This window comes from Lampetra fluviatilis, chromosome 2 (assembly GCF_964198595.1).
Source record: "Lampetra fluviatilis chromosome 2, kcLamFluv1.1, whole genome shotgun sequence".
NCBI classification, from domain to species: Eukaryota; Metazoa; Chordata; class Hyperoartia; order Petromyzontiformes; family Petromyzontidae; genus Lampetra; species Lampetra fluviatilis.
The window spans coordinates 9,218,958-9,245,053 of NC_136276.1; the positions used below are offsets into that span (position 1 = coordinate 9,218,958).

The 26,096-nt window shown below is 42.5% G+C and overlaps 2 protein-coding genes across 5 annotated transcripts in view; both read right to left on the reverse strand.

Annotated features, from left to right (window-relative positions):
• The window catches only part of PHF14 (PHD finger protein 14), a 40,781-nt gene extending 33,551 nt beyond the window's left edge, over nt 1–7,230 (reverse strand). For 3 of the 4 annotated variants that reach the window (XM_078868203.1, XM_078868186.1, XM_078868176.1), the window contains exons 1-6: nt 6,873–7,204; nt 5,243–5,356; nt 4,593–4,840; nt 1,902–2,141; nt 887–1,150; nt 558–705 (exon numbers count right to left, since the gene is read on the reverse strand). In XM_078868203.1, coding sequence (XP_078724329.1) covers nt 558–705; nt 887–1,150; nt 1,902–2,141; nt 4,593–4,840; nt 5,243–5,356; nt 6,873–6,924 — 1,066 coding nt within the window. In that variant the 5' untranslated portion in view covers nt 6,925–7,204. Of the gene's footprint in view, nt 1–557; nt 706–886; nt 1,151–1,901; nt 2,142–4,592; nt 4,841–5,242; nt 5,357–6,872 lie in introns of all 4 variants that reach the window. The other variant, XM_078868194.1, reaches the window with a different exon arrangement.
• A 1,437-nt stretch (nt 7,231–8,667) lies between these two features.
• On the reverse strand, nt 8,668–21,459 carry SHMT2 (serine hydroxymethyltransferase 2). The gene is given in 13 exon segments (XM_078868229.1): nt 8,668–9,851; nt 10,601–10,708; nt 10,843–10,998; nt 11,265–11,364; nt 11,458–11,623; nt 12,015–12,154; nt 12,318–12,440; nt 12,570–12,651; nt 13,160–13,360; nt 13,741–13,820; nt 13,960–14,157; nt 21,375–21,434; nt 21,436–21,459. Coding segments are annotated over 13 exon segments (1,566 nt in total). The 3' UTR covers nt 8,668–9,723.
• Between the last annotated feature and the right edge of the window lie 4,637 nt (nt 21,460–26,096).

Sequence of the window (26,096 nt, forward strand, 5' to 3'; positions counted from 1 at the left end):
ATATGAGGCTTTCATGGGTAAACAAGCATAATAATTTGAAGTTTTCGTGACTGCAGGGATCCATACTCTTTGGTTCTTTCGGTAAAGTCACGTAGGTATAACATAAAATAAATTAAATCACGACGTTTTGGGCGCAACACAAGCGTCCGTCATCAGGTGGGACAACCACAGCAAGAAACAATTGCTGAAGTGGGCAAAAGGGGCTGCTGCAACAAGAGGCCATATAGTCAAGAGAAGGGGGGAAGGGAGACCCTCCCTGTCTCTCCTCCCTGGCTCCTCCCCCCCTTATCTTCCCTAGATGGCCTCTTGTTGAAGCAGCCCATTTTTCCCACTTCAGCAATTGTTTCTTGCTGTGGTTGTCCCACCTGATGACGGACGCTTGTGTTGCACCCGAAACATCGTGATTTATTTATTTTATGTTATACCTACGTGACTTTACCAAAAGAACCAAAGAGTAAGCATGATAATATTCACGATGCTTCAAAAGATAAAAATACATTTTACATACTCAATGGCACTTTACATAGGCCACCATGGTGCTGGTATATAACACGTACCTTCATGGACTGTGACTCCACAGTTGTCACACTGGACAATCTCGTTGCTGTCTTCACTATTCTCACCAAGACACACGCTGCAGATCAGCACCTCCTGCATCTTCTGTGAAGACCTGCCTCCAGAGGTCTTACTGGATGTCACAGACTCCTACATAAACATTAAAGCAGTAACAAAACATCATTCCACAGATTTAAATATTTAAAAACTGAAATAGGGAATGTTAATGAGTTCATACATTTTATAATAGATAAAATAGGTTAATTTGTGTTATATTATCAGGTTCATAAATTAAACAACCACTGCAGTTGCTGAGGAAACATTTCCTTACTTCAGCTTTGGTCCTTTTCTTTGCTACTTTCTCAATGAGCTCCCCGATGGTAACAGATTTATCCACCGTGCTCTCCGAACCAGACACATCATCGCCACTCTCCTGCTCTTCTGACTTTGCACTCTCCTTCTCATCACCGTCCTCATCCTCCTCGTCATCGCTGCCATCATCACTGCCTTTGCTGTCCTTGTCGCTGCTGTTGCCGCTCTCACTGTCATCGTTGCCGCCATGCCCTTTCTCATCACTGCCGTCCGAGCCCTCCGACTGGAAAGTTCCACAGGGGGTTTGAAATGTTCGAGCATAAAACACATTTATTATTATAATGTCAAAGCTAAGCTGCAGGTCGACCACAAGAAAAATCCATTCACACACTCAACCAGAAAATGCACATGCACCTTACTTTATTACGACACAGAAATAATACCGAAAGGTATATATGGCTTTAAACATATAGGATTCAATATTATGCCATTGTAACAATAAAACCAATTTCACAACTTCATATCCCAGCTACCATACAGTCGTATAATTTGACAATGAATTAATTCAACAACCATATTTTAAATAATTGTGGTTAGTTCTTATATATTGGACAATAAACAAAAGGTTAAGTAAAATAATTGTATTTACCTTTTTCACATAATGAAGAACCGAGGCTGTTTGCTCTTTTTTTTAAGATATCCCCTATTGGAAATCAAAATATTTCTATATATTACAGTGATGAGCGCACTGCGCTGTATACCTGCATACCTGAGCTTAATTTCTGTACATGGTTAACATCAGTGGCAAGTGATATCAGAACATGTTCTAAGCGCCCAACCCCCCCCTGCACTTCATCAACCCAAATTGACCAGCGTGGTCAATTGTCAAACAACCCCCATGACCAACAAGGCATGGGGAGGCCTTCATCAAGCAATGGATTGAAACATGGCTGTTTTTGTACATATTATTTTAAAAGCAATGCATACAACCATAGATTAATGTCAGTATTAGCATTAGCCGTGTGTACAAGTACCTCGGATCCACCCCCTTGTTTGCCAACTTTCTCGGGGTCCCAGTCGTTGTCGTCCTCGCTGTCATAGTCATCCATGTTGCCCAGGTCCTGCTCTGTCAGCACAACGGCTGGCGTACTGCGCTTACGGCGAAAGTTCCACTTTCTTTTTTGATCCTTGGCTGATTGTGCATCATCATTCGAGTTTTTGGCAGAAGGTGCACTCTCACTGTCACTGCTTTCCGACTCCCCAGAGCTGGTCTTCTAAAAATAAAAGAACAAAAACATCGAAAATACCCAAATACAATCTCTAACGATCTCACAATGTGCCATATAATACCAACACTCATATAACTTCTCATAAATAACTCGTGTACCTGCACTGAACAATTTCTATCATAGTCTTAATAAACAATGTTTACCACCTTGATTTGAAGCTTTCGTGACTGCAGGAATTCATACTCTTTGTTTCGACCGTCCTCAGGCGGAAAAAATAATCCAGCAGTGAAACTGCTGAACCAGCAGCGGTTATCAATTATTTTATCATTTCAAAGGCCATGGAAATAGGCAAGCAGTGTCAACAACATCCATAAGAAATGTATAAATTTCGATTTAAACCTTTCGTGACTGCAGGGATTCATCTTCTGGGTTCTTTCAAAAAGACAGCGTCTGAAAGACAGACCTGTTCTTCACCTGAGGACGGCTGCTTGCGTTGTGGCCGAAACGTCGTGAGAATTGTATTTTATTATGTTTATTTTTATTATTTTATTATTTCCCTTCTACGTGACTTTACCGAAAGAACCAAAAAGAAGAAATGTATAGTTTACGATACCTTTCAGAGGTTAGGATGTGACCTCCATGTCAAAAAACACTGCATTGTTATGTTTGTGAAGACACTATTCACACACAGGTACATTGCTTCAAATGTAAAAGATTAGAAAATAAAAAGTTTTCCTTTAAAATATAGGGCTGTCCTGAACAATTTATATGTATTGTCTGTAGGCCTGTCTTCTTACATGGCATCTGGAAACATCGTAGACTATTAAGAGTGTGTGTGTGTGAGCCACAGTGTTCATTGCAGCTACAGAATTAAAGTTGCTTTGCATGAACAATTTAGCATTCATCAAACCCTGACACAGTTATCAGAATGTTGGTGCCCTTCTGTGAATCTAATGGGAAGCCACATACATGGCGAGGGTTTATTGCATTTCAAACAGATCTTCCCGGTGTGTGTAAATCATTTTTTTGCTATTAATTGTTCACAATCATTTAATGTGCCCATAAAACAAAAATATGCTTTGTGCTTTCCTTATAATACAATGTAATTTGGTTACTGCTGTGCTGAGCACAGTATCTGATGGCATGACTGCTATTAGTAAAATAGAAGCCACAAACTAAATTGAACCAACACACTTTGCAAGGTTTTTGAAACATGATCACATGATATGCAGTATATATGCTAATTATTATCAAGATTCTCATCCCTAAATACCAGTGATACACAGCCTTAAACAGCTATTGTCCCTCTGTATTCAATTCGCATTACACTCACAACATAGTAACCATGGCATTTTCCCAATAAGAATATAATTTGAAAACCGAAATAATTCAAACATGTGGTGAGTATTTATATCAACTTGCACAAACTGCATACATTTTAAATGCACTTAGTATGTGAGCATGTATTAAACCCAGGAAGAATTGTTTAAATATTTCAAATGTTCTGTAAGGAAATAACAGCATCTCTCTAGTGCTGTGCAAATGACAGAATGACAGTAAATAATTACACACCTGCAGCGCTGGGGATTTCTAATTCAGGTGAATCATATTTGAGCCAATACAACTTGTAGAATTACCAGTACAATGAATTGAAATTAAATTGTGTATGCAATCATGTAACAACACATGACGCACAGGTGGTAAATTATAAGTAGGCTTAAAGCTGCCAAAACTGGAGGTTAGGTTTTGCAATCATCCAATCAACTTTAAAAAAGCCAGGTGAAAGAATATGCCTGGCAATAACGGTTTGTGGGTATAAAAAGATGGCTACCACAGGTTGAATATTTGCGTTGAGCAGCTTTTTCAATGGTACTCATTATTGTCCTTTAGTCAGTTTAACACGTAGGCTTTCGCGACCAATATTGTTCATAATCAAACCCAAAAAACCCAAAAATCGTTGATTATGAACATTGTCCTTTAGTGTTAACAAGAATCACCCTCACCCACAAGAAGTGAGTTTATTATGTATGTGCTTCATACTTAATTCAAATGGATTAAACGTGGAAATGCAGGGAATGTGCTTTTACAGAACAATACAAAATCCCATCATACATTGTTACTATAATGGAAGAAACTGATACTTATGTAAGGTTTTGGGTTGGGCTGTATAACTCTGCCTTTTCAGGCTGAACTACGTGTTCAGCATTGCTAACAGTTCGTGCTGGGAGCTTCTTTGGGAACTGAATGTTCTTCCGTTACTGGAAAAGGTCCCAGCACATGGAACGAAATGCCAGACATCATGTTGGACAACACACAGTATACAACCCATTCTGTGTTCATACACCGTACACTGAAACCGAATGTCCGTTATTGATTGTTGCCTAAATATTCTATTGGTAGCTTCCATAAGCTCTTAAGAGCCTAGGCCTCCAGGCTTGTCTAAAAGAGCTAAGTACCACTGATGGCACAAGGCAATTTGTTTTCCCCATTACATACCTTTGCAGCGTCACCACTCCCCTTCGATTGCTGCCGTCCACCCTTTTCTTTCCCCTTGGCTCCAGATTCACGTTTTCTTGAAACTTCCTTCTGATCCGAATCGGAGCTGGATTTGTCCTCCTCTGCTTCTTTTGCTTTCCCATGGCCATTTTCTTCGCTGTCTTCACTTTCAGAATCTTTGCTTTTTTTTTCTTCTTTGCTTTCAGAAGCTTTACTTTCTGCATCGCTACCATCTGTACCAGAAGAACCTAACCAAGACATTTAATTTTATATGCATTCAGTTCATAACAGACATGTACCAATGCACAAATTCTTCAATTTAAATCAATATTTATGCACACGATACAAATACAATTGTGCAGAAACGATTATTTACAATTTACACCCGTGATGTGCTCATGGTATATTTAGGATAACACAGAAAACACAACTACAAATGATGTTGAACAAACCAGAAACAAAACAAATGGGCCATTAAAAAAATATACAAATAGGTTATTGACCTGTGACTTTAAATTGGAACAATGTAAGTGGTGGAGGGGTGATCTTTACATGTAAGTGGTGGAGGGGTGATCTTTACATGTGTATTTTCCATTGTAGATGAACATGAAGGTGAATTGAGGTTATCCAAGACCACAGTCTTTATTTACCTGACGCCTCATCGACATTGAAATCGCTGTCGTCTGAGCTGTCGTAACCAAATGCTGCCTCCAGCAGCTGGTTCTGCACTGGCTTGACACGCCGCTTGTTCGGGTCTCTCTCCACTGCAAAAGAATTACAAAATCAAAAACACGACCCGTGTTAATACTGTGTATTAGTCGACGACATTAGATGCTGCACTTGCACAAGGCTATTATCAGGCCCGGACTGGCCAAAGGGCAGTCCAGGCAAATGCCTGGTGGGCCTGGTTCATTCCGAGGGCCTGTGGGCTGGTATGCGTGGGGAAATTGCAAATGTTAGCAGAGTAAAAAAAATGTTTTATCACCTATGTGTACGCTCCTTTGCTTATTTACATTCTCAGTTGGCATTAAGCCCCATATCTTGCAGCCCCAAAGCTTCTTCCTCACCGGCCCATTTGTTTTTTGGAGCAACTCAAATGAGCCAATGAGATGGCACGGCAAAAACCACGCTAATACGCCAACATCACAAATCTAGCTCGTACTGTATACAGTTTGTTATCGCACAACTCATGAAAGCAATTGCCCATAGCACGAATTTTGGCCGGTGTGTTTACAAACGCCTGGGCCAGTTGCAAGTGCTTTAAAGTATATCTTGACGTGACTGAAAATGAATTGCTACATCCACGCTCGACTTGCGAATGGATTTAGATTTGCTGCCATCATCAGCCATGGGTCAATTTACTGCTGGATGGCCTCACCATGCTCCCACGTATTCACACATGACCCCTAGGTCTAGGTATGTGTCCATCATTGTAGTACATGGACATGGCTTTATCTGTACATTTTACATTGGGGTACTTGCGCATGGCCTCGGATGTGTAACAAATTACACTTAACTTTTAACTAATGGGTGAAGTGTAAATCCTTCGGTAACGATACAGTAATGTGGAAGACTGCACATTACCTAAACTAAGTGTACACATGGCGCTCGGACGTGGGTGTGCTTATAACAACACGTGGCTTTAGCTAGGAGTACATTCGCGTGGCCTACACTTTTAACCGAGTACACCAACGGGGTGCACGTGGCTTTGGTTGCGAGTACAGTACACGAGTGTGGTGCCACATTGCACTTTTGTCTGCATTCGTGGACGAACTCGCCCGTAGCCTCTGATGCGTACACCTGTACGTGATTTTAATCCCAAATGGCAATGCACCATGGTGCCCAACCCCAGGAATCCCATGAAACACAAGCTGACAGACCTATGATCACATCACGCCGAATGCGCCCAATTTCGCCAGATCCTCGCCTCGTTATACCGCATAGGGGCTTGAATAGGTGACCACCACCACCACCACGCACACGGGTAGTGATGAGCTGCAGCTTCAATACGGTGGACCACAGAAGGCAGGACAGGCCAGAAAAATCCAGCTGTACTGCAGTCGGTTCGTTTTACGGCCCTGCAATCCAGACCCGCACTGGGACCGGCGTTCCCAATGTGAACATTGCAAATAACCACGGCGGCGGTCGTGAGAAGGCCCTCCTCCATCCCTCCCTCCCTCCCAGTACAGTGGCATCAACAATAAAGGGCTGTCCACATCCAGCAGTGGCGTGACACCCGGCAGCGTGTGTGTGTGTAAGAGGCCGAGGGAGGCCACTCACGCATAGCTTTAAACATGAACGCGACGTCGTCCCCGTCGGCCCCGCCAGGCATTGGACGCTCTCCGCGGAGCTCCCCCCCCCACCCAACCCCGGCCGCGATTCGGCGGCGCGGCGCAGCGCTCTCGCGTCCGCCACAAGTAGCAAGCAAATAAGCACGTGTGTGTCCGTGTGCGGGTCGCTATTCTAGTCGTTGGTTGGTGTTCGTAGTAGTAGTTGTGGTGGTGGCTGCATTACTGTGGGGTTGTTTTCATTGTTGTTGTTGCTACCGCCACAAAAGCCGGAATGTCGGACTCGGCTCCGGCTGGGCCATGCGCTCCGATTTCCCAACGCGCTTAGGCGTGGATCTCAACCGCGATTGGACGGCGGCGGGCGGCGGATGAGTGAGGAGGGGGGGGGGCGGAGCTTGAAGGCGAGTTTGACCAATGGGAAGGCGGCGATTCCGAGGCGCCGGCGCAGTGGGCGGAGCGAGCGGCGCCTATGTGCAGTAGGAAATGTGGGAGGGCGTGGCTTCCCTTGGATTCTCAGGCTTCAGCTGTGAAGTCATAGGGGGCAGGGCGGCGTTGCGTGAAGCTCCTCATTACCTACTATATTACACATACTATATTATACATACTATATTATACATTCTAGATTTGAAGCTTTCGTAACTGCAAGGATTCATACTCTTAGGTTTTTTCGGTAAAGTCACGTAGGTAAAACTAAATTATCCAAATAATAGAAATAAAATAATAAACCACGACGTTTCGGAGGCAACACCAGTCTCCGTCATCAGGTGGGACCGTCACAGCTAGATTTACTGTATCAAGTGAGGCAAAATTCCAAGAGACAAGTTCTTAAATACAAGTTAAGGAGGGAGGGGCTTATCTGAATGTGGTAGCCAATGAATGGAACGTGTTGGGGGGTGGGCGGGGCTGAAAGAGAACAATAGGTGTACAAGTTGTCGTTCTACCCGGTGTTGGTTGACAATCCAAAAAAAAACTTATGGCTATTAGTCTCGAAAGCCTACGTGTTAAACTGCTGATGAGACACTGTATATCGAAACTGGTGCAGTGGGCTGCATTAAACCAATGCTGTTGAAATGATATACACTTCCACAAAGGCCTTGATGGTTTGGTATGCACGTAGCGATTCTATGAATTGTTACAATTGGTAGCCCGCTTTTCTTTTTCTATAATCGATTTTTTTTTGCGATTGTGAATGTAGCGCCTCTAGTGGTTGCATATTTATGCGAATAGGTTTCAAAACGCATAACATAATCGCAGGGTGCGATTTGACGTGGGCCAGTTTCTTACCTTTATCCCTGGAACTGTGCTTTTAGGTCTGGCCGGGGGGATAAATGTATCCCTCCTGGATAAAATAATTTACATTTGCCAGGATTGAGCCTCCTTCGTAATTGAATGAGAAACTTCTTTGAAATAGCAGGTGGTGTATGTTGGGGCTGGCTGCGGGCTAGCCAATGTCAGGAGAGCAATGGATTATTGAATCTCTCTCTGCGGAGCTTGCCTGGTTTTTTATTCCGGGTACGAGAGGTTTCCACTCATCTGAAGCGAATCACGATTGAAATTGGCCAAACACCCCACTGTAGCAAGACCCTCATTAGAAAGTAGATGCTCGAGTTAGGCTTCCCATGGTAAAATGCAGTTACACGATTTAAAAGTGCATATTTATCACATTAAGGCAATATCACCCATTATGCGTTGCTATTTTCAGTTGTCAATATATTATTAGATGAAGCCCTTCTCTTATCTGACCAAACATCACCAGGTTTAGTCTCTTATAAGAACAACACAATGACGCATTTCATAATTTTATTTGCATGGAATTCGTCAATATGCATTTAAAACACGTACAAATGACAATCACCTAAGTCGCCAGTATTTTTATCTGGCTCGTAAGGCGAGTTTCGTTCTCATGTCATGGATGCTGGGCTAAAATTGTCCACCGCCGTATCACCTAAAACTTGAGGATTCAAACGTTTAAACAAAACCATGTTTGCATGTTGGTCTTAATGTGTTGTGTCCATGAAATCATGATTGTATTACATGTATTTTTACATTGACATTCCAGCAGCTAATGTATTGCACTACAATACATGAACGGGACAGATTTAGTCAACGGTTCAAGATGAAAACTACAAAGCTACTATGGGAACTCCATCTCTAAACATGTATGCACATTATAGGAAGTGCATACATGTATTGAACGTTTGCATAGGTCTATATACTAACTGCAATTTAATATCAGCACAAGCCAAGAACGAAACAATAACACAATTGCAACTTTTAGTAAAGCACTGGATGGATCACTTTGAACACAAAACCATCAATCGTAATGTGTTTTACATTCGGATGCGTGTTTTTATCACGTGTCTTTGTTAATACAGTAAGTTATCTTGATGAGCTTAAAGAAAATGCCTACAACCTTATTAGTTCCAAGCTTGTTATGCAGCAACAATTTCTGTTCACCCACGTAATTGTGTTTTATTGTGGAGCAGTAATGGTCAATATGAATGAGCTATGACAAATTTAAAATATCACCTTCTCTATTGCATTATAATTACATTAAAAAATAAACTCTGTAATGCCCAAATACGTTAATGCATTTTCAATTTCTTATAAGCGTCACTCATGAGCTTAATTATAAGTGAGCTTACTAACACTTTCACTTACAAAATCTAAATCCGTTTCTGAAACTTGCTGGTGATAGATGTTAAACGCATATCAAACATCAAGCTTTAAAAAAATGTGAATTGTAAATGTAGGTTATGGTAAATGAGTGGGAACTGTGCTCATTTGTCATGATATAAAGCAGCATCTGTGAACATATCCTCCCCCTTATCTTGTTTCAGATCTCAATGGTCATCAAACCCTGGCATGGGAAAGCTGCGTGCAAACTTCTCCACTTGCACCTTCAGCTCTGTGACACGTGCCATGGTCTCGCCGTCAGACAGTAGGTTGGCTCGAAACTCCTTCAAGTTTGCTGCAAGAGCAACCCACAAATAATTATCAGTACAAATGCCAACCAGGTAAAATTCCTTTATCATTAAAAACACATTCATTAGATGTTTTAGTTTATTAGTATCATCGGCAGCTATGCTCAATCCACTGCTGGATAAATGCCCCCCCCCCACCCAGTCACCATCCCACAATTTTGGGATGTCATAATTCATCTCACACATGCGCATAAGCTGATGTCATCGCTGCATCGCCACAATGGTCGATATCTAGTCTCGATATCAAGGGAGAAGAAAACAAGACTAGGGGAAAACTATATCTACTCGTGTCAATTCAAGTCATGTGTGCATTTGGTAGCAGGGTTATACTGTCATAAGCAGCCCTGATATATCCACTGCTGGATGACAAGTGTGAAACCATTCATCACTGTCCTTCACATGAGCTGATCTCACCAACTCCATCTGTGTTGGGCATCCTCCGTGAGCGTGCTCTCTTCTTTAGCTACCATTCCATCAGTCTCGTCCATTGGCCATCATCCCTTCTCGCGGTGTCCTGCCAAACTCCCTTTTCTTACCAATATATCGAATTTGTGTTTGTTATTATTCCATCTTGTTCTCCGAGGGCCACATTTCCAATTTACTAAATAATGTTTTCTCCCTTTATTGATGCCATATGCCATCGCATTCTGATTTCTATTTTAATCACTTTTTTTCAAATGGTTTCTAACAGTTTATGAGTTTCCAAAGCAAATAGGACTTGTTTATTTTTACAAACCTGTTTTTTTCTTCACATCGCTGGCAATGGCAATTCCTTTGTCAATGAAGTCCACCACTTTTTCAAAGTCCGCTTCCTTAAACTGACGAGACGTCAATGCAGGGGCACCTAAAATGAAAGGATTTTCGGTTTTCAACTTTACACAAGATTCTAGCCGGTCCACAGCGATAAAACGTATTCCCACATATCTGTGTTAGATACCCAACGGAGTCCACATTGCATTAAAAAATGACTTGGCTTACCCAGCCGCAGCCCACCGGGTGTGAGTGCACTCTTGTCACCCGGGCAAGTATTCTTATTGGCAGTGATCGAGACCAACTCCAGCACCCTCTCGGCCCGTGCTCCGTCCATCTGCTTTGGCCGCAGGTCAACCAGCACCAAGTGATTATCAGTTCCTCCTGCAAACAAAAAACATTTTCATTTAAATAGTATCGACTGGTCTTCCCTAAACACTACTGAACAACGTCAATTATGACTTTTTGATACTGAACAAAACCTAAAAAAATTGTAATACAAGGCCACAAATAAAACTAGTTCCCATCTTGTGGAATATGAAAAGACAAACATAACAGGACCAAATACAAAAACAGCATTAAAAGCAGTGTTCATTTAACCCTTCAAATGAAAATGGTATGTTTAAAATATGAGGTTAAACCCAACGAACCTGACACCAATGTATATCCTTTGTGAAGCAGAGCTGCTGCCATAGCTTTGGCGTTCTTCAAGACTTGTGTCTGGTACTCCCGGAACATGGGCTCCGCTGCCTAGAAAGCAATAGGTATGTTGAAAATTATTCTCAAAAATGTGAACTCCTTGTGACAGTGCAGATGAGTAATGCTGTTGTCTGGATGCCGCACCTGTTTTAGAGCTACAGCCACGGCAGCAATAGCATGGTTATGGGGACCACCCTGAAGTGATGGGAAGACCGAAAAATTAATGCGGTCTTCTAAATCGTACATAATCTGGTTTCCAGTCTTCTTGTTAACCTCCTTTACTCCCTTTCGAAAGAAGATCATTCCAGCTCTGGGGAGGGGGAAAAACACATCAGAAGACCGTTTTGGTAATTAAATGGTATGGCTAATATGCGTCAAACTCACAAAATGCATTATTTTCCATTTATAAGTGCTAACAATCAATTTGAGATGTTTCTAATTAGGACACGTTTTATATTCTAGCACCCTGCTATTTTCATAGATACATTTCATTCTAGTGAGTCATAAATATAACGGTGAAGTTGACCTTCAGCACCCGCAGTAGAGATAATTAGTTGACTTTAGTACTCAAATTAATTAAATATCGCTAATATAATTAACCACAGGGACACACGGAGCCCATGGTTGAGTGAAAATTGTAATGAGGTCTGCAGCCGGACACACACGTGCATGCACATTTATAATTGCAAGACCACGATTACCTAGCGCCACGCAGTGTCTTGTGTGTGGTCGTGGTTACCACGTCAGCATGCTCAAATGGGGAGGGGATAACGCCAGATGCTACCAGCCCACTGATGTGAGCCATATCTGCCAGCAAATATGCCTTCAAGCCATCACAGATCTGATTGCATCACAGCAGGAACAGGTTGAGAAAACAGCAAGGTTAGGAATCACTTTGTGCAGCTCAGAATTTTAAACAAAAACTAAAATCTTCAAAATGTGAAAGTAATGCATAATATGTCCCGTTGAGGTGAAGTGATGGAACTTGCAGGCCTTTGTCTCACCTTGCGCATGCGCTCGTAATCTATAAGGCGTGCGTATGCACTGGTCCCGGCGATGACGAGCCGTGGCCGAAAGAGTCGTGCATTCTCCTCTAGACGATCGTAATCAATCAGACCTGTGGCCGGCTGTAACAAACGCAGGGTTGTAAATGGTACACATGGCTTGCATTACAAATTAGGAGTCAAGGTTACATTTTCAAATAAAAAGAACACAGCATTATTTAGATAAATCCTATAGTTCGATGCACTACTCACGTTGAGCCGATACGGCATTGACTCAAAGAAAATGGAAGTCGCGGATATGCGCTTGGCATCCGTCATGTATCCATGTGTCAAGCTGAAATAAGAGACATCGCTGAGATACAATCTGCAAAACTGGTACCGTAATTATTTTTCAAATATCGTTATGAGGCACACTGTAACAGTATATGCTTGGTTCTTTTGGTAAAGTCACGTAGATAGAAAATAAAAATAAAGCAAAAAACCCACGATGTTTCGATCGTAACACAAGCGGTTTTCATCAGGCGGATGAAGACCGCTTGTGTTGCGATCAAAACGTCGTGGGTTTTTTGCTTTTATTTCATTTTTTATTTTAATATTTTTTTCCTATCTACGTGACTTTACCGAAAGAACCAAGAATACGAATTCCTGCAGTCACGAAAGTTTTAAGCCAAAGTTTACACTGTAACAGTGTCTAAATATTTGAAAGCAAGCCAAGCATTAATGTAATCAGAGCAGAGGCAATATGGAGTGACTTCTGAAACACTATTTGGCAGACACTGCATTCAGATTAATGTGCACATGTCGCGACATTGGTGTGCACCGCAAAGAGCTGCATCTCGTACTGTCCGCCATCGGGCAGGTCCAACCCCATGATGCGGTCGTGCGGCTGAAGAAGAGCCGTGTAGGCGGCGAAATTTGCCGGCGAGCCAGAGTAAGGCTGCACATTGACACCCCATTTCTCTGGGTCCAGCCTGTATGCGTCTAGAGCCCTCCGCTGGCACAGCAGTTCAATCTTGTCCACTACCTCCGCTCCGCCGTAGTACCTACAATTGGACAACATGGATGTGCATAAAAAATGTGCAAACAATTCTGGCATGCATATCCAACTAACCAAAAATCCCTCAATGATATTTTGTAACATGTAGAGAAGACGCACTGTAAAGTACGTGCATTTACTATCGCAGTTGTGCTGGAAAGCTATTCAGTGTTTCCGAGTTCTACTGGGTATTGTTTGGCATGATGTCTGTTTCGCACAACAGTTCCTAAACAGGATCCCAAAACATTGAACAAAATGTTGTACGTTATGCCAAAAAACGTGGTACAAGCCAAATAACATGATATATAAGTATAGGTCTTATTTCTTAAACATTTAATGTTTATATAAAAACAACCAAAAAATATGGCAACACAACATTCAATTTACCTCTTTCCTGGATAACCCTCAGAGTACTTGTTGTTCAAGCAAGAGCCAAGAGCTTCCAGTGCAGCCTTACTGCAGAAATTCTGCAAATACAACAACAATGAAAAATATGAATATGTGATCAACCTTTGGGTTGTTGGAATGCATTAAACATAACTAGGTTGAGCCCTCAGCATGTGCAAGCCAACATCACACCCACAAACTCAGGAGTCTCACGAGTACCTCTGATGCAATGAGCTCCAGTCCACGGCACTGGCGGTCCTTCTCAGCTTGCACGAGTGCCCACATCTCGGGATCGCTGTCCACCAGGCTTTCCTGGCCAGTCCAGCCAGGCCCCTCGGCCACGCTTGACCTTGCCTGTATGTGCTGGCCACGTGATGCTAGCCATGTCAGCGATGTACGGCAGCATTCTTTTACTGGCTGCAGAAGGTGGACGGTACAGCACATGGTTGTAATTACCAGATATAAATTTGGTGGCGTTCATGAACAAACTCTCATTACGAAATACTAATTTTCATTCCCAAGGTGCTAATCAAAAGAAGGTGAATTAGATCATGGATCCTAGTCATTGCATTTCTTTTTAATTCGCTAACTGCTACACTATAAAAATGTAAACCTAATTAAGATTATTAATCACTCAGCTTTCAAAGCCATGAGAACTGCTCCTTTGATAAAAAAAAAACATTACTTAAGCATCTTATGAATGAGAATAGGTTTTCCCCTTTTTTCTGGCAACAAAACAGGTGTTAAGATTTTAAAACACCAAACTGAAACCTTTTACAAGGAACCATGTCTGCATTAACCACAATACTTGTGGTCAGAATGCAAACAAAAAAACACTGATAATATATGCATTGTCTTTGAAACTGATTGGTCCACACCAGAGACAACTTTCTTTTGAGCCTAGTCTCAAAACGGTGTGAGACCAGAGAATGCCAAAAGGCCTTTTTGCATCCTCTAGACGCCAAAAGCTGTATCTGGTGTGGACCAATCAGTTTCCAAGACAATGCCATATATTATCAGTGTTTTTTTGTTTGCATTCTGACCACAAGTATTGTGGTTAATGCAGATATGATTCCTTGTAAACGGTTTAAGTTTGGTGTTTTAACATCCTAACACCCATTTTGTTGCCAAAAAGGGGAAAACCTATTCTCATATTTTGGTACTGGAGGTCCCATGATGTATCTTATAAATGTGCATTACTGCTTAACACTATGTTTAAGAGTCAAGTAACATGGGAAAAAGATCAACGCATGATTTAAACAATAGTTAACAGACATTCTGCATGCTTACACAATGTAACTGATGCATCCTTAATCAACACTGAATGGACTACAAATAGTTTTCAACTTGACTGCTAAAATCTGAACTTGTTTTCTACATGTTTTAGGTACTAATTGACAGGTGAAAAAATGCATAAATAAACCACCAAACAGGTGTGGAAAATTTGACACCACATGTTATTCAACACTATATATACAATGTATACATTAATCTATTACAAAAAAAGACCTTTTGTTAAAACGCACATTTTATTACTAGGCATATCATGACGGCAATACATGTCATGTGTAAGAAACTGTTCTGTTGCAATAGATAAGATGTTGCTCTTTCGCCCCAATAGGAGAACACAATTCAGGAGAAAAGTTCTTTAGAGAGCAAGCGCTTATCAACATAACTTTACACAACGTTTATGCGGCCAGTACAAACTGCTGCATAATCTGTCTATAAAATCAAGCTCAAGGTAATGTCAAAGGTCAACTTATCTGTAAAGAAAGCAATGCAACTGCACAGCAACTAGTTTGATCAAATAATCCATGTTGTGAATCACAATAAGACTCGTTATGAGGATGCATTTAGAAATTGACATTTTCTCACAAGTTACTGCTCAGTAGATTAAGGTGAATTTTAATCCTTCAATTTTCGTTTCAAACTTCTCACAGGACAGTGAAGCACTTTGACACTTCCCTTATAATTTGTAAAATACAGTACTTAACGTTTGAAAAACCAATAGCACCATTCTGCTCATATGAAACTTACACCAATTCATCAGAGGTATTGCATATATCTTTCTCAACATCCTTTTCCTATTAAATGGTGTTTTTTCTGTTACCAATTAGCATATGCCATGAACAGAATGGTCAACACTGAATTTGGGTACAGTTCAAACTGAGATAGGGTTATTTGTTTTCCTGAGCCTGCACTTGTGAATTGAATAGAACATCACATTTCACATGCACGCCAAAATAGTGCAATCTACATAACCCTTGACCACTGCACATCCTAACAAAGTGGCACAAAAAGCTCGGTCGGTTACTGACTATCTGCAAAACTCTAAACTATATAGTATAAAATCAAGGAGTTAAAATTTGCTTTCTAGCTCATGTGCTGTTGATTCAAAGTTTAACATTGATAAAGCCAAGAGGATAATTATATCACACTAGCTTGTTAGCCCATCCTAGGACGGAAGCTGTAATATTAAAGATGTAAATTAACGTTTTATTGTGTGATTGTTTAATTTTGTTAGTAAATGTAGCAAGTAAAGCCATTTTTCTTAACTTATAAAATGAAATTAAGGTCTTTGGAAGATTTCTCGGTATACGATATTTTGTGTGAATCTTTAATCACTGTTCAAAAGGTTTCCCTGTAGTTGACTATCGTTGAACACTTTAATCCGCTGACGATATTTTGATCTAGACAGAGCCACGTACAACTGGCCATGGGAAAAAACGGGTTCATTGAGATAAATACCCAAATTTTCAAAAGTCTGACCCTGCGACTTGTTGATCGTCATCGCATACTGCGGAGTGAAGTCACCCGTTCATGATTATTGAGGGGGGGGGGGCGTCCATGTGGAGGACCCCACCTGTTCATGATTATTAATGAGGGGGGCTGGTCGACGTGGAGTGACGTCACGTGCGTTACACACAGACATTCTTGGCTCATTATATTAGTAATACAAAAAAAATCCTCTTCTGGACCCAGACAATGATTTACACATACAAGTTTATTTTTTCAAATGAATGCATTTAGTAGGTACATATACAGGCCTTTTATAAATCCACTATTCGATGAGGGCCTCCTGTGGACCATAGGAGTTATGTGGCCATACTTCACCACACTGCTCAGGGCAGGCTGGTGAATGCAGGGGAGTAGCATACAGAACACTGAATGTCGCTGCAGTGTTAGAGATGTAATATTTTTGTCAATAATTTTGTGTATGTAAATGGAGTAATATATGCTACTTGTAAGAGGGCAATTGGAAACTTCGTAAATCGCAACACAAAACGCATGCATATCATCCCCAGGGGGCTTGGCCAGTGAGCACTCGTGATTGGTGGTTCGAGGGGAGGGTGTGGTGCCACCAGCCACGTGGGTGATGAACAAGGACACAAATTAACCTTATGGCAGTACCCCAGGGTACCAAAATACTAAATGGCCAAGGCAATTAAATGTTATTTATGGGACACTTTTTTCCAGGGGTGTAGTTCACTCTGCGACTGGGGTACCAATCAATCCAAAATCAGTGCTACTCCGCAATGTCAAAATGCAGCGAGGACGATTGCGCTGGAACCCTGAACGCTCGTATGCACCATCGTGCAACGTGTACAGCTCGTCGAGATGAGTCGATTGCTGCATTGCCGACCAACAGACAAAAAATTACTGCATCACGGACATTATGCGAGAGCCGGGGTACCGCCATAAGGTTTATTTGTCATAGCGGTATGCATAAGAGTGAAACTGCTCTCTTATCTTCATTATTATTTGCGACCTACCAATGTCTGCAGCCAGAATCAATCGATAACAATCCTATTACCACCTGCAGATACTTAACAGATGAGATGCGTTGCACCGTTACTTCCTCCTGTTTGATAATACAGTACGTCTCTTGTCCGTATGCATCTGTGTAGATAGGTTTTTGTTGCGGTGAAGCCATAGTCCCCACATACCGCTCGTATCAATGCAGATAAGAGGAGCGGCGACCCACTACTCTGTAGAGTAACACTGGTATAAACGCTTTTTACAATATGAACAGCGCATTGACAATGCGTACTATTTTATGTACTGTTTACAAAGTGTGTTCACAAATCTACACTGAGAAACACGATGATTGACAGGTGTAAATTATGTTTTCGATTAGGTATTTAAAGAGGTACTGCAGGCAGGGCCGGATTAAGATTGTGTAGGCCCCTGGGCTTCAGGTACTGTGAGGCCTCCAGTAATATTTTCAAAAGGAAAATAAATTTAAAGAAAAATACGATTTGTTTTTTACAAGGCTAACAACAAATAAAAATGCAAGCATTCACAAATTAAATAACTTTTCACTTCAATCTCTGGAGGCCCTCCAGCTGGCGGAGGACCCTGGGCTGCGGCCCCTAAAGCCCCCGTGCCTTAATCCGGCCCTGACTGCAGCTAAGTAGTTTTCAGTTTTAAAGGCATAGTTTAACAAGACAACACTTGCCACCATCCTTCAAACCCATTGGTGAAAAAATTAACCCGTAAAAACAAAGTTTTTCACTATAAATCCTTTATATGCGTGTTCAATGGGCCACAACCCAGCCCACATTGGTGTTTGAAACGGGCGGCTCGAGTCCTCTCGTCCTCTGGCTTGAGATGGCTGCCACCTATGGGTCAGATGATTGCCTGCCACCATTAAGCAATTGGTAATTAAATATATATTTTTTTACCTAAAAAGTGTAAAATTTAGGAAAAAAATGTTCACGAAAAGAAATTGTCACACACGAGTCTGTGTGCAAAATGTCAGCTCGATTGGATAACGGGAAGTGGGTTAAAAAACGACCGAAAGATTTGCACGGTTGTAAGCGCGCAAGCAAGTGAACTTAATATACAGGATTTAAAAAGAGCAAAGTTTTGGTTGACATTATAATATAATGTTTATGCGAGAGCCGGGGGCTTATGGGGTCCTCCCATAAGGTTTAAATGTTTTAACCTCTCACATAAACTACGTTGTGACGTCATTTTATGTCTGTTGAAGGTGAATGATACGGCAATCTATTCCTCTCGACGAGCTCTACACGATGCGCTAATCAAAGTTAAAAAGTTTTGTTTATGACTACGGCAATTTTGGCAACGACGTGACAACAGAATTATCCGCGCCAGGTGGGTCGCGACATTTATGTGCGCGGTGGGACGGAGTCGCCAAAAATAAATTAATTACGATTTTGACTTCTGTTTATTCGGGTCCTGAATGTGCCAAAGACATTCAGGAATAAATAACAACCGTTACCCAATTATCACACCTATTTTCTACCCTTGCTCTATAGACCATAAATATCCGTGCAGTGCTTTGCACTCCGGTACTAAACTGCCCGTAAATACATACCATTCATAGCCCTTCAATAAACCAAAGCCGTTCAGTTAACATGATAATTGTATTGACTTATTCCAACACGCTGGGTCAGTGCGGGTTGATTCAGTGGGGACCCATGACCAGTCCAGATAAAACTCGCCACTATTACTCTCATATTTTTTCCGGCCTAAATGCATTTCCTGTTTGTCACTATTTACAGAAAGTGCTATAATTCGCTGAGGCCTGGAATCAAACTCAGATCGCCAGGTTCATCGTGCACTGCACCACCACACCCTGTTCACACAATATTAGAAAACCTTGGATACAGCATTATACAGTATGGGAAAACTTCCCGGGATGTTTCTGTGAGTTAATGTTTAGCACACTCGACTTAAAATCCAGGTCACTGGTTCGATCTCCTGGTGCGCACCTAAATCAATGGCCAACTTTCTTTAATAAATGGATACACCATTTAGTGGATTGGCAGACCATGTGAGGTTGTGTAAAATCTGGATACTTTAGTCTCTTCAAAGACATTTGTTCAGTGTGGAAGAATCGGCCAAATAAAATACCTTCTAGAGCTCCATTGTTGGCAGTGGTGCTAACAAGTCAATGTCGGGCTACACCTTAACGTTTTATAGAAAATGTATTTCAAGTGTGAACACATTTTAATCAAACCAAAAGCCTAAAAACCACAAGCACCTTTTAAAATGAAAAACCGAAATAGCTTGTGGTATCGATCGAGAACTGGTTTAATATAACAATCTAATAAAAGTGGAAATCAATGTGTATGAAATCATGACGGGGAGGGGAGGGCCCTTTTTGGAAGTGGTGGGTGAGCGGCTGGAAGGCGGAGTGGGGGGGGAAGTGGGCTGATGCAACTCCGCTCGCCTTGCATAAGCCGGCTTTCCCTGGCCTAACGCCTCGGGGTCCCGTGGGTCACTGGTACTGGACTGGGATTGTGTGGCCCCTCTACATTACTCTGGGTCATCTTCGTACATTCCACGAACCTGACTACAGAGGGAAGCCGTCAGGTGGGAATTTCCACAGCGCCAAGTTTGTTTAAGGTGCTGTTTAGAACAATGGTAATGTCTGTTAAAACGGCAATGGAACTTCTCTTCTAGATCCAAGAGTTAAGATTAATTAATTGCAAACGTTTAGATAAAAACTTTCAACAAATTGCAACGTTTTGAGAGGTAGACCGCTTCAATTCGATAGTAATATTGATAACGAATAAACTAAAATCAATTGTTTAATTTCACTTTAAGTGAAAGGGCCATTGAGATTGACAATTGCCAAAACAACAGTGCTAATTACACAACATGGTCCAATAACGTGGCGAACATGGCAACTTCGTTCTCTGTTGGGGTGATTAAGTTGTGTTAAAAGTTGATGATAGAGTTTGTGGTGTCCCGTCGGTCAACGTGGTCCGGACAGCGATGACGATATCCTACAATGCGCTAGGATGCTTAAGTTAGGGATCAGTATGATTAAGCTAATCACACTCACACCACCATGACAATCGTCCCACATGCTGCTGCATGCTTACGATAGATAGGTGATGTGAATCACGTTATGATTGTCATTCATGTTTACACAGATGACAAACAGATTAAGGGATGTTATTGATGATAAAAATGGCATTTCCAGATCACCCTGATGATTTATAATATTACGATCCGCTGGCAGCGACGATGATGGTCAATAGTTTAGCCTGTTGATGAAGAAGAGCTGCTGATAACGATCACCATCTCACTCTTGATGATGATGGCAATCTTGCTGCGACCCCTGGCCACCCACTCAGCATTCACCGCACGCATCGCGCCGACGTCAGCAGCATCGCCACCACGTTTCACGACTCGCTGCCCCCGAGGCACGACCACGTTAAACGCGAAAACAACACCTCGCTGCCACCCACAGCAGCAGCACCAAAGACCCAAAGACACCACCCCCAACATACCCCAGTATAGCCTGAGCAGACTGTTGGGGCAAGTGCTGTCAGCGAGCACCTATTAAGGCCGGGCACGGCACACGAGTGGCCAGCACCACGCACGACCGCCTTTGTTTCCCCAGTGCTGATGTTTGACACACCGCAGCAGGTACTCATTTGAGGCCGAGCCAACCTAGGGGAGGCCCAGGACAGGTTCAGATAATAGTCACCGAATGGGAATCGAACCCGTGTGGCCGGGTTTCGTAGCGCAATGCGCTAACCACTACACCACCGCTCTTGTAAGACTGTCAGTATGGTTGTGTTGGTGTTGTTGTGGTGTTGTTGTTGTTGTGGTGGTGGTGATGATGATGGACACGACCCCAGGCCACCACTCACCGCGCAGAGCGGCCCCAGCAGCAGCCGTGACACGCGGCTCCTCGGCACCATCCTCCCCGTGCTCGTGCTGCACGGCACTGCGCATGCGCACACGAGGCTCCGCGTGTTATAAACCTCGCCCCGCCCCCACCTCCTCCTCCTCCTCCCAGCCGGTCACGCCTACGTTAGATATACAACATCATCATCACCTTCGAGATTTGAAGCTTTCGTGACTGCAAGGATTCATACTCTTTAGGTTTTTTCGGTAAAGTCACGTAGGTAAAAATGAAAAATAAAAACAAATGATAAAAATGATGATAGAAATACAATTATAAATCACGACGTTTGAGATAAGCCCCTCCCCCCTCCCACTTAACTTGTATTTAAGAGCTTGCCTCTTGGATTTTTTCCTCACTTGATACAGTAAATTTAGCTGTGACGGTCCCACCTGATGACGGAGACTTGTGTTGCCTCCGAAACGTCGTGATTTCTTAATTTATTTTTCTTGTCATTTTTCTCATTTTTATTATTTATTTTTATTTAATTTTTATTTATTTTTTACCTACGTGACTTTACCGAAAAAACCTAGGAGTATCATCATCACCATCATCTATCTTGGTGGACAAGTGCTCATCCTCCTCCTTACCGGCGGTTTGTGTTTAATTATAACGGCACAACTCCACCAATTCGCCGACACCACTGCGGCCTGAAATGGACACGTATATGATAGGCGACGGTTCGGGGAATGGTCCTTTTTCAGAGCACTTCAAAGTGTGTGTGTGTGTGCAATGTATGAGGTTTGGTTTCATTTTGGCACGGGTAGAACCCATTGGGTAATACATGTCCATTTGGTTGCGTTGGCTACGTACGGTGCGAAAGAAGTTCAACGTACATACAATGGAAATCTAGTTGCAGCAAAACATTTCTATGAACAAAACAATTAAAAATATATAAGTGTACTTTCGTCACGTTCCGAATGGAAAAGGTCGCGCATCAACATCGTAACAACACACAATAACACAATACTTGAAGAAAGCACCCCATACAAAAAACACAACTTGGATCAGTGGATCAAAGATGTTGATCCCAAACATATTCGCTCAGTTAACCCAGAGAAGGGCCCTTACTCAAAATATCGCCAAATTACAAATGTTTTTTTTCTCTCCTTTCAAGGCGGTGTTCTTGAATGTTTCGAGTTATTAATTGTGCGCTGTTACAGCCACTTAACCAACGCGTGCATCACCAATTGAACCGTGTGGCGGTACCCTGGGGTAGTATCATAGTACCCCGGCTCTCGCATGATGTCCGTGATGCAGTTACCTTTAGTCTGTGTTGATGGTCGGCGATGGGTCAATCGACTCATCTCGACGAGCTATACACGTAGTCTTGGTTCTTTCGGTAAAGTCACGTAGGTAGAAAATCAAATTACAATACAATTTTAATTCTATTGCGATCGAAACGTCGTGGGTTTTTTGCTTTTGTTATTTTCAATAAAAAAAATAGTATTTTATTTTCTATCTACGTGACTTTACCGAAAGAACCAAGAATATGAATTCCTGCAGTCACAAAAGTCTTAAGTCAAAATTGGAGCTGGACACGATGCACCACCACCACCACGTGCGTACCGAGAGCCTTCAGGGTCTCAACGCAATCGTCCTCGCTGCGTTTCCACATCGCGGAGTGGCACCGATGTCGGATCGATTGGTACCCCAGTCGAGGAAGTTAACTACACCCCTGGAAAAAAATAGTGTCCCAGATATAAAATATTTCATTGCCTCGGCCAGTTTTGTATTATTTGGTAACCCCGGGGAACCGCCGTAAGGGGCCGTCCATAAATGACGTCACGCACCTAGGGGGGGGGGGGGGGTGAGAAATGTGACGTCACATCAAAATGCGCAACTTTAAATAAATATAGACAGCACTTATTGAAATATACTTTTTAATACATACTCTTAGGGGTTTTTTTTCGGTAAAGTCACGTAGGTAAAAAATAAAATAATAATAAATTCAAATAACTCAATTAAATCACGACGTTTCGGAGGCAACACAAGTCTCAGTCTTCAGGTGGCACCGTCACAGCTAAATTTACGATTCACTTGATACAGTAAATTTAGCTGTGACAGTCCCACCTGAAGACGGAGACTTGTGTTGCCTCTGAAGCTTCGTGATTTAATTGAGTTATTTTCATTTATTATTTATTTTCATTCATTTTTATTTTTTACCTACGTGACTTTACCGAAAAAAAACCTAAGAGTATGAATCCTTGCAATGTTTTCTCCTACAACATCAGAGTGCAGCGCCAAATTAAATACGCACTACAATGACAATAGTTTAAAGCGATTAGAAGCATGATTTATTTTTTGGCGGGTGGGGGGGACTGAGCTTTGTGACGTCATATTTGAGGGGGGCCTGACTTTTTGGGAAGTCGTGTGACGAAGGGGGGGGGTCAAAAATCGTCCAAAATCGCGTGACGTCATTTATTGACGGCCCCTAAGGATCACTTGATGCTCCGTTTTGACGCCGTGAATTCTAAACCACGCCCCCCACTTGACCCCTCCCCTCTCTCGCCCCAGGCCCCACCCCCGCATCGCCCACCAGCTACGCCTCCTGGCATGCACCGCATGGCCATGAGACGTGATGGAAGCGATTAAAACATTAGAATAGAGGTTAATTAAAACTGAAGAGGAGGAGGAGGAACACCCTACCCACCCCACCATCATTACAGAGTAATAGCGCAGGCCGGAAAACGTTTAAACTATACAAAAGTAGGGATGTGCAAGAAGGCAACACAATCTCTGGTAGGGGCATTTGAAAAATCTTTTTTTTAATGTGTGTTGTTTTATGTCACCATGAAAATTAATGTGACTGACAGCAGCGGTGATACAGTGATGGGCAACTGTGGACCCGGCTTCGTGAACATTGAGGCTCATACTGGTAGGAACCATCTGGTTCCACCAGCCCACAGGGGATTATTGTGTCCGTCCGTCGTGCATCCAAAAATGGGAGGGGTGGGGCTGGATGGAGAGGGGAGGGTGGGGAGGGTCTGGGTGGGGAGGGGAGGGTGGGGAGGGGCTGGGTGGGGAGGGTGGGGGGTGGAAGGAGTGGGGCTGGGTGGGGAGGGGCTGGTCACCACGTGGTGCCCTTATAAAACTCAACGTTTAACCTACTCACGCCGGCTTGTGCCCGCCCTCACAGTCGGCCATATTTGCGGAATACACCACGCCGCCGTTGACCCTGGCCATTGACCGAGCAACCCAACGTTCCTGCCAGCTCCCTCCGCAGGAATGTGTTCAAACACAGTAGACTATACCGTAGTCACCAATACTCGCTGCTTGCAAAGTCTGAATCTGGAAATCAGACACGTGGAGTCACACTCATGTCGACGATCGAGACGCATTCATGACCATCAACAACCACCGGTGCCGTCAACCAACCCGACAGCGTCAATGTTGAAAAACAAATAGAATCTCCACGAACAATAACATCGTCTTAGCGAATCAACCGCTGCACAAGCTAGTAAACCACTTTGTTCATCGTCCTCGGTGACTGATAGAATCGCATACCGAAAATCAGAGCCGAAAATAACAACTAACATCGGAAGGTGGTAGGGTGGGAACATCACAGCCAGTTTATTTACATGAACAGATTAAATTTCTCACACTAACACAGCCACCTCGTGCACCATCCTCAAGGTTGCTGCTCGGTGATCTCCCATTAACATGCTAATATCTCACATTAACATGCTAATATCTCACATTAACATGCTAATCTCACACATTAACATGCTAATATATCACATTAACATGCTAATATCTCATATTAACATGCTAATCTCTCACATTAACATGCTAATTTTTCCCTGGCAGCCCTTTGATTGGTGGAAACCCCACCACCATGGCCGTCGCTGCCCACCGCTCACATTAACATTGGCTGATGACATTTGGGCTCCGCCCATTTAAAACCTTTATAAACTGTTTGCCTTTAGAAGCTAACCCCCCTTTTCCTGATGACGACCGCTTGCTTGTGTTGCGATCGAAACGTCGTAGTTTTTTGTTATTTTTTGTTATTTTCTTTGAACCTATCTAAGTGACTTTACCGAAAGACCAAAAGAATAATCGCGTACCGTGTCAACCCACACGGTTTTGCCCCGTATTACTGTACAGGGAAATTGAGTTTTCAGGTCCATACGGGCAACAAAAAATATAAACATTCGTCCATTTGTGTTTCTCCCTTGTGATGGGGACTCTGTAGGATGAACGTTGAGACCTATAAGGGCACGGGGAGAGTTTGACAGGCGTGGCATCGCCTCCCCGATTACTCCATAGCCATCGATTAATTCCTTGACATTTTCTCGACGGCCGGCTCCCTCTGCAAGTAAATCAACATTTGCCCAGCGATCGCTGGCAATGACCCCCCCCCCCCCCTTACTGGACATTTGTGTGAAAAGAGCTTCACAAGCTCGTCAGATTCCCTCGAGGTGTAAATAAAGAATTATATTTCGATTTAAAGCTTTCGTGACTGCAGGGATTCATCTTCTTGGTTCTTTCGGTAAAGTCACGTAGAAGGGAAGTAATAAAATAATAAAAATAAAACATAATAAAATGAAATAATTCTCACGACATTTCGGCTACAACGCAAGCAGCCGTCTTCAGGTGAAGAATGAGACACTACCAAGCTAGGAGCTTATATATAAACTGGGTTGGAGGTGGAAGAGCGCCTTAACAAAAAGAATGTGCATATGAA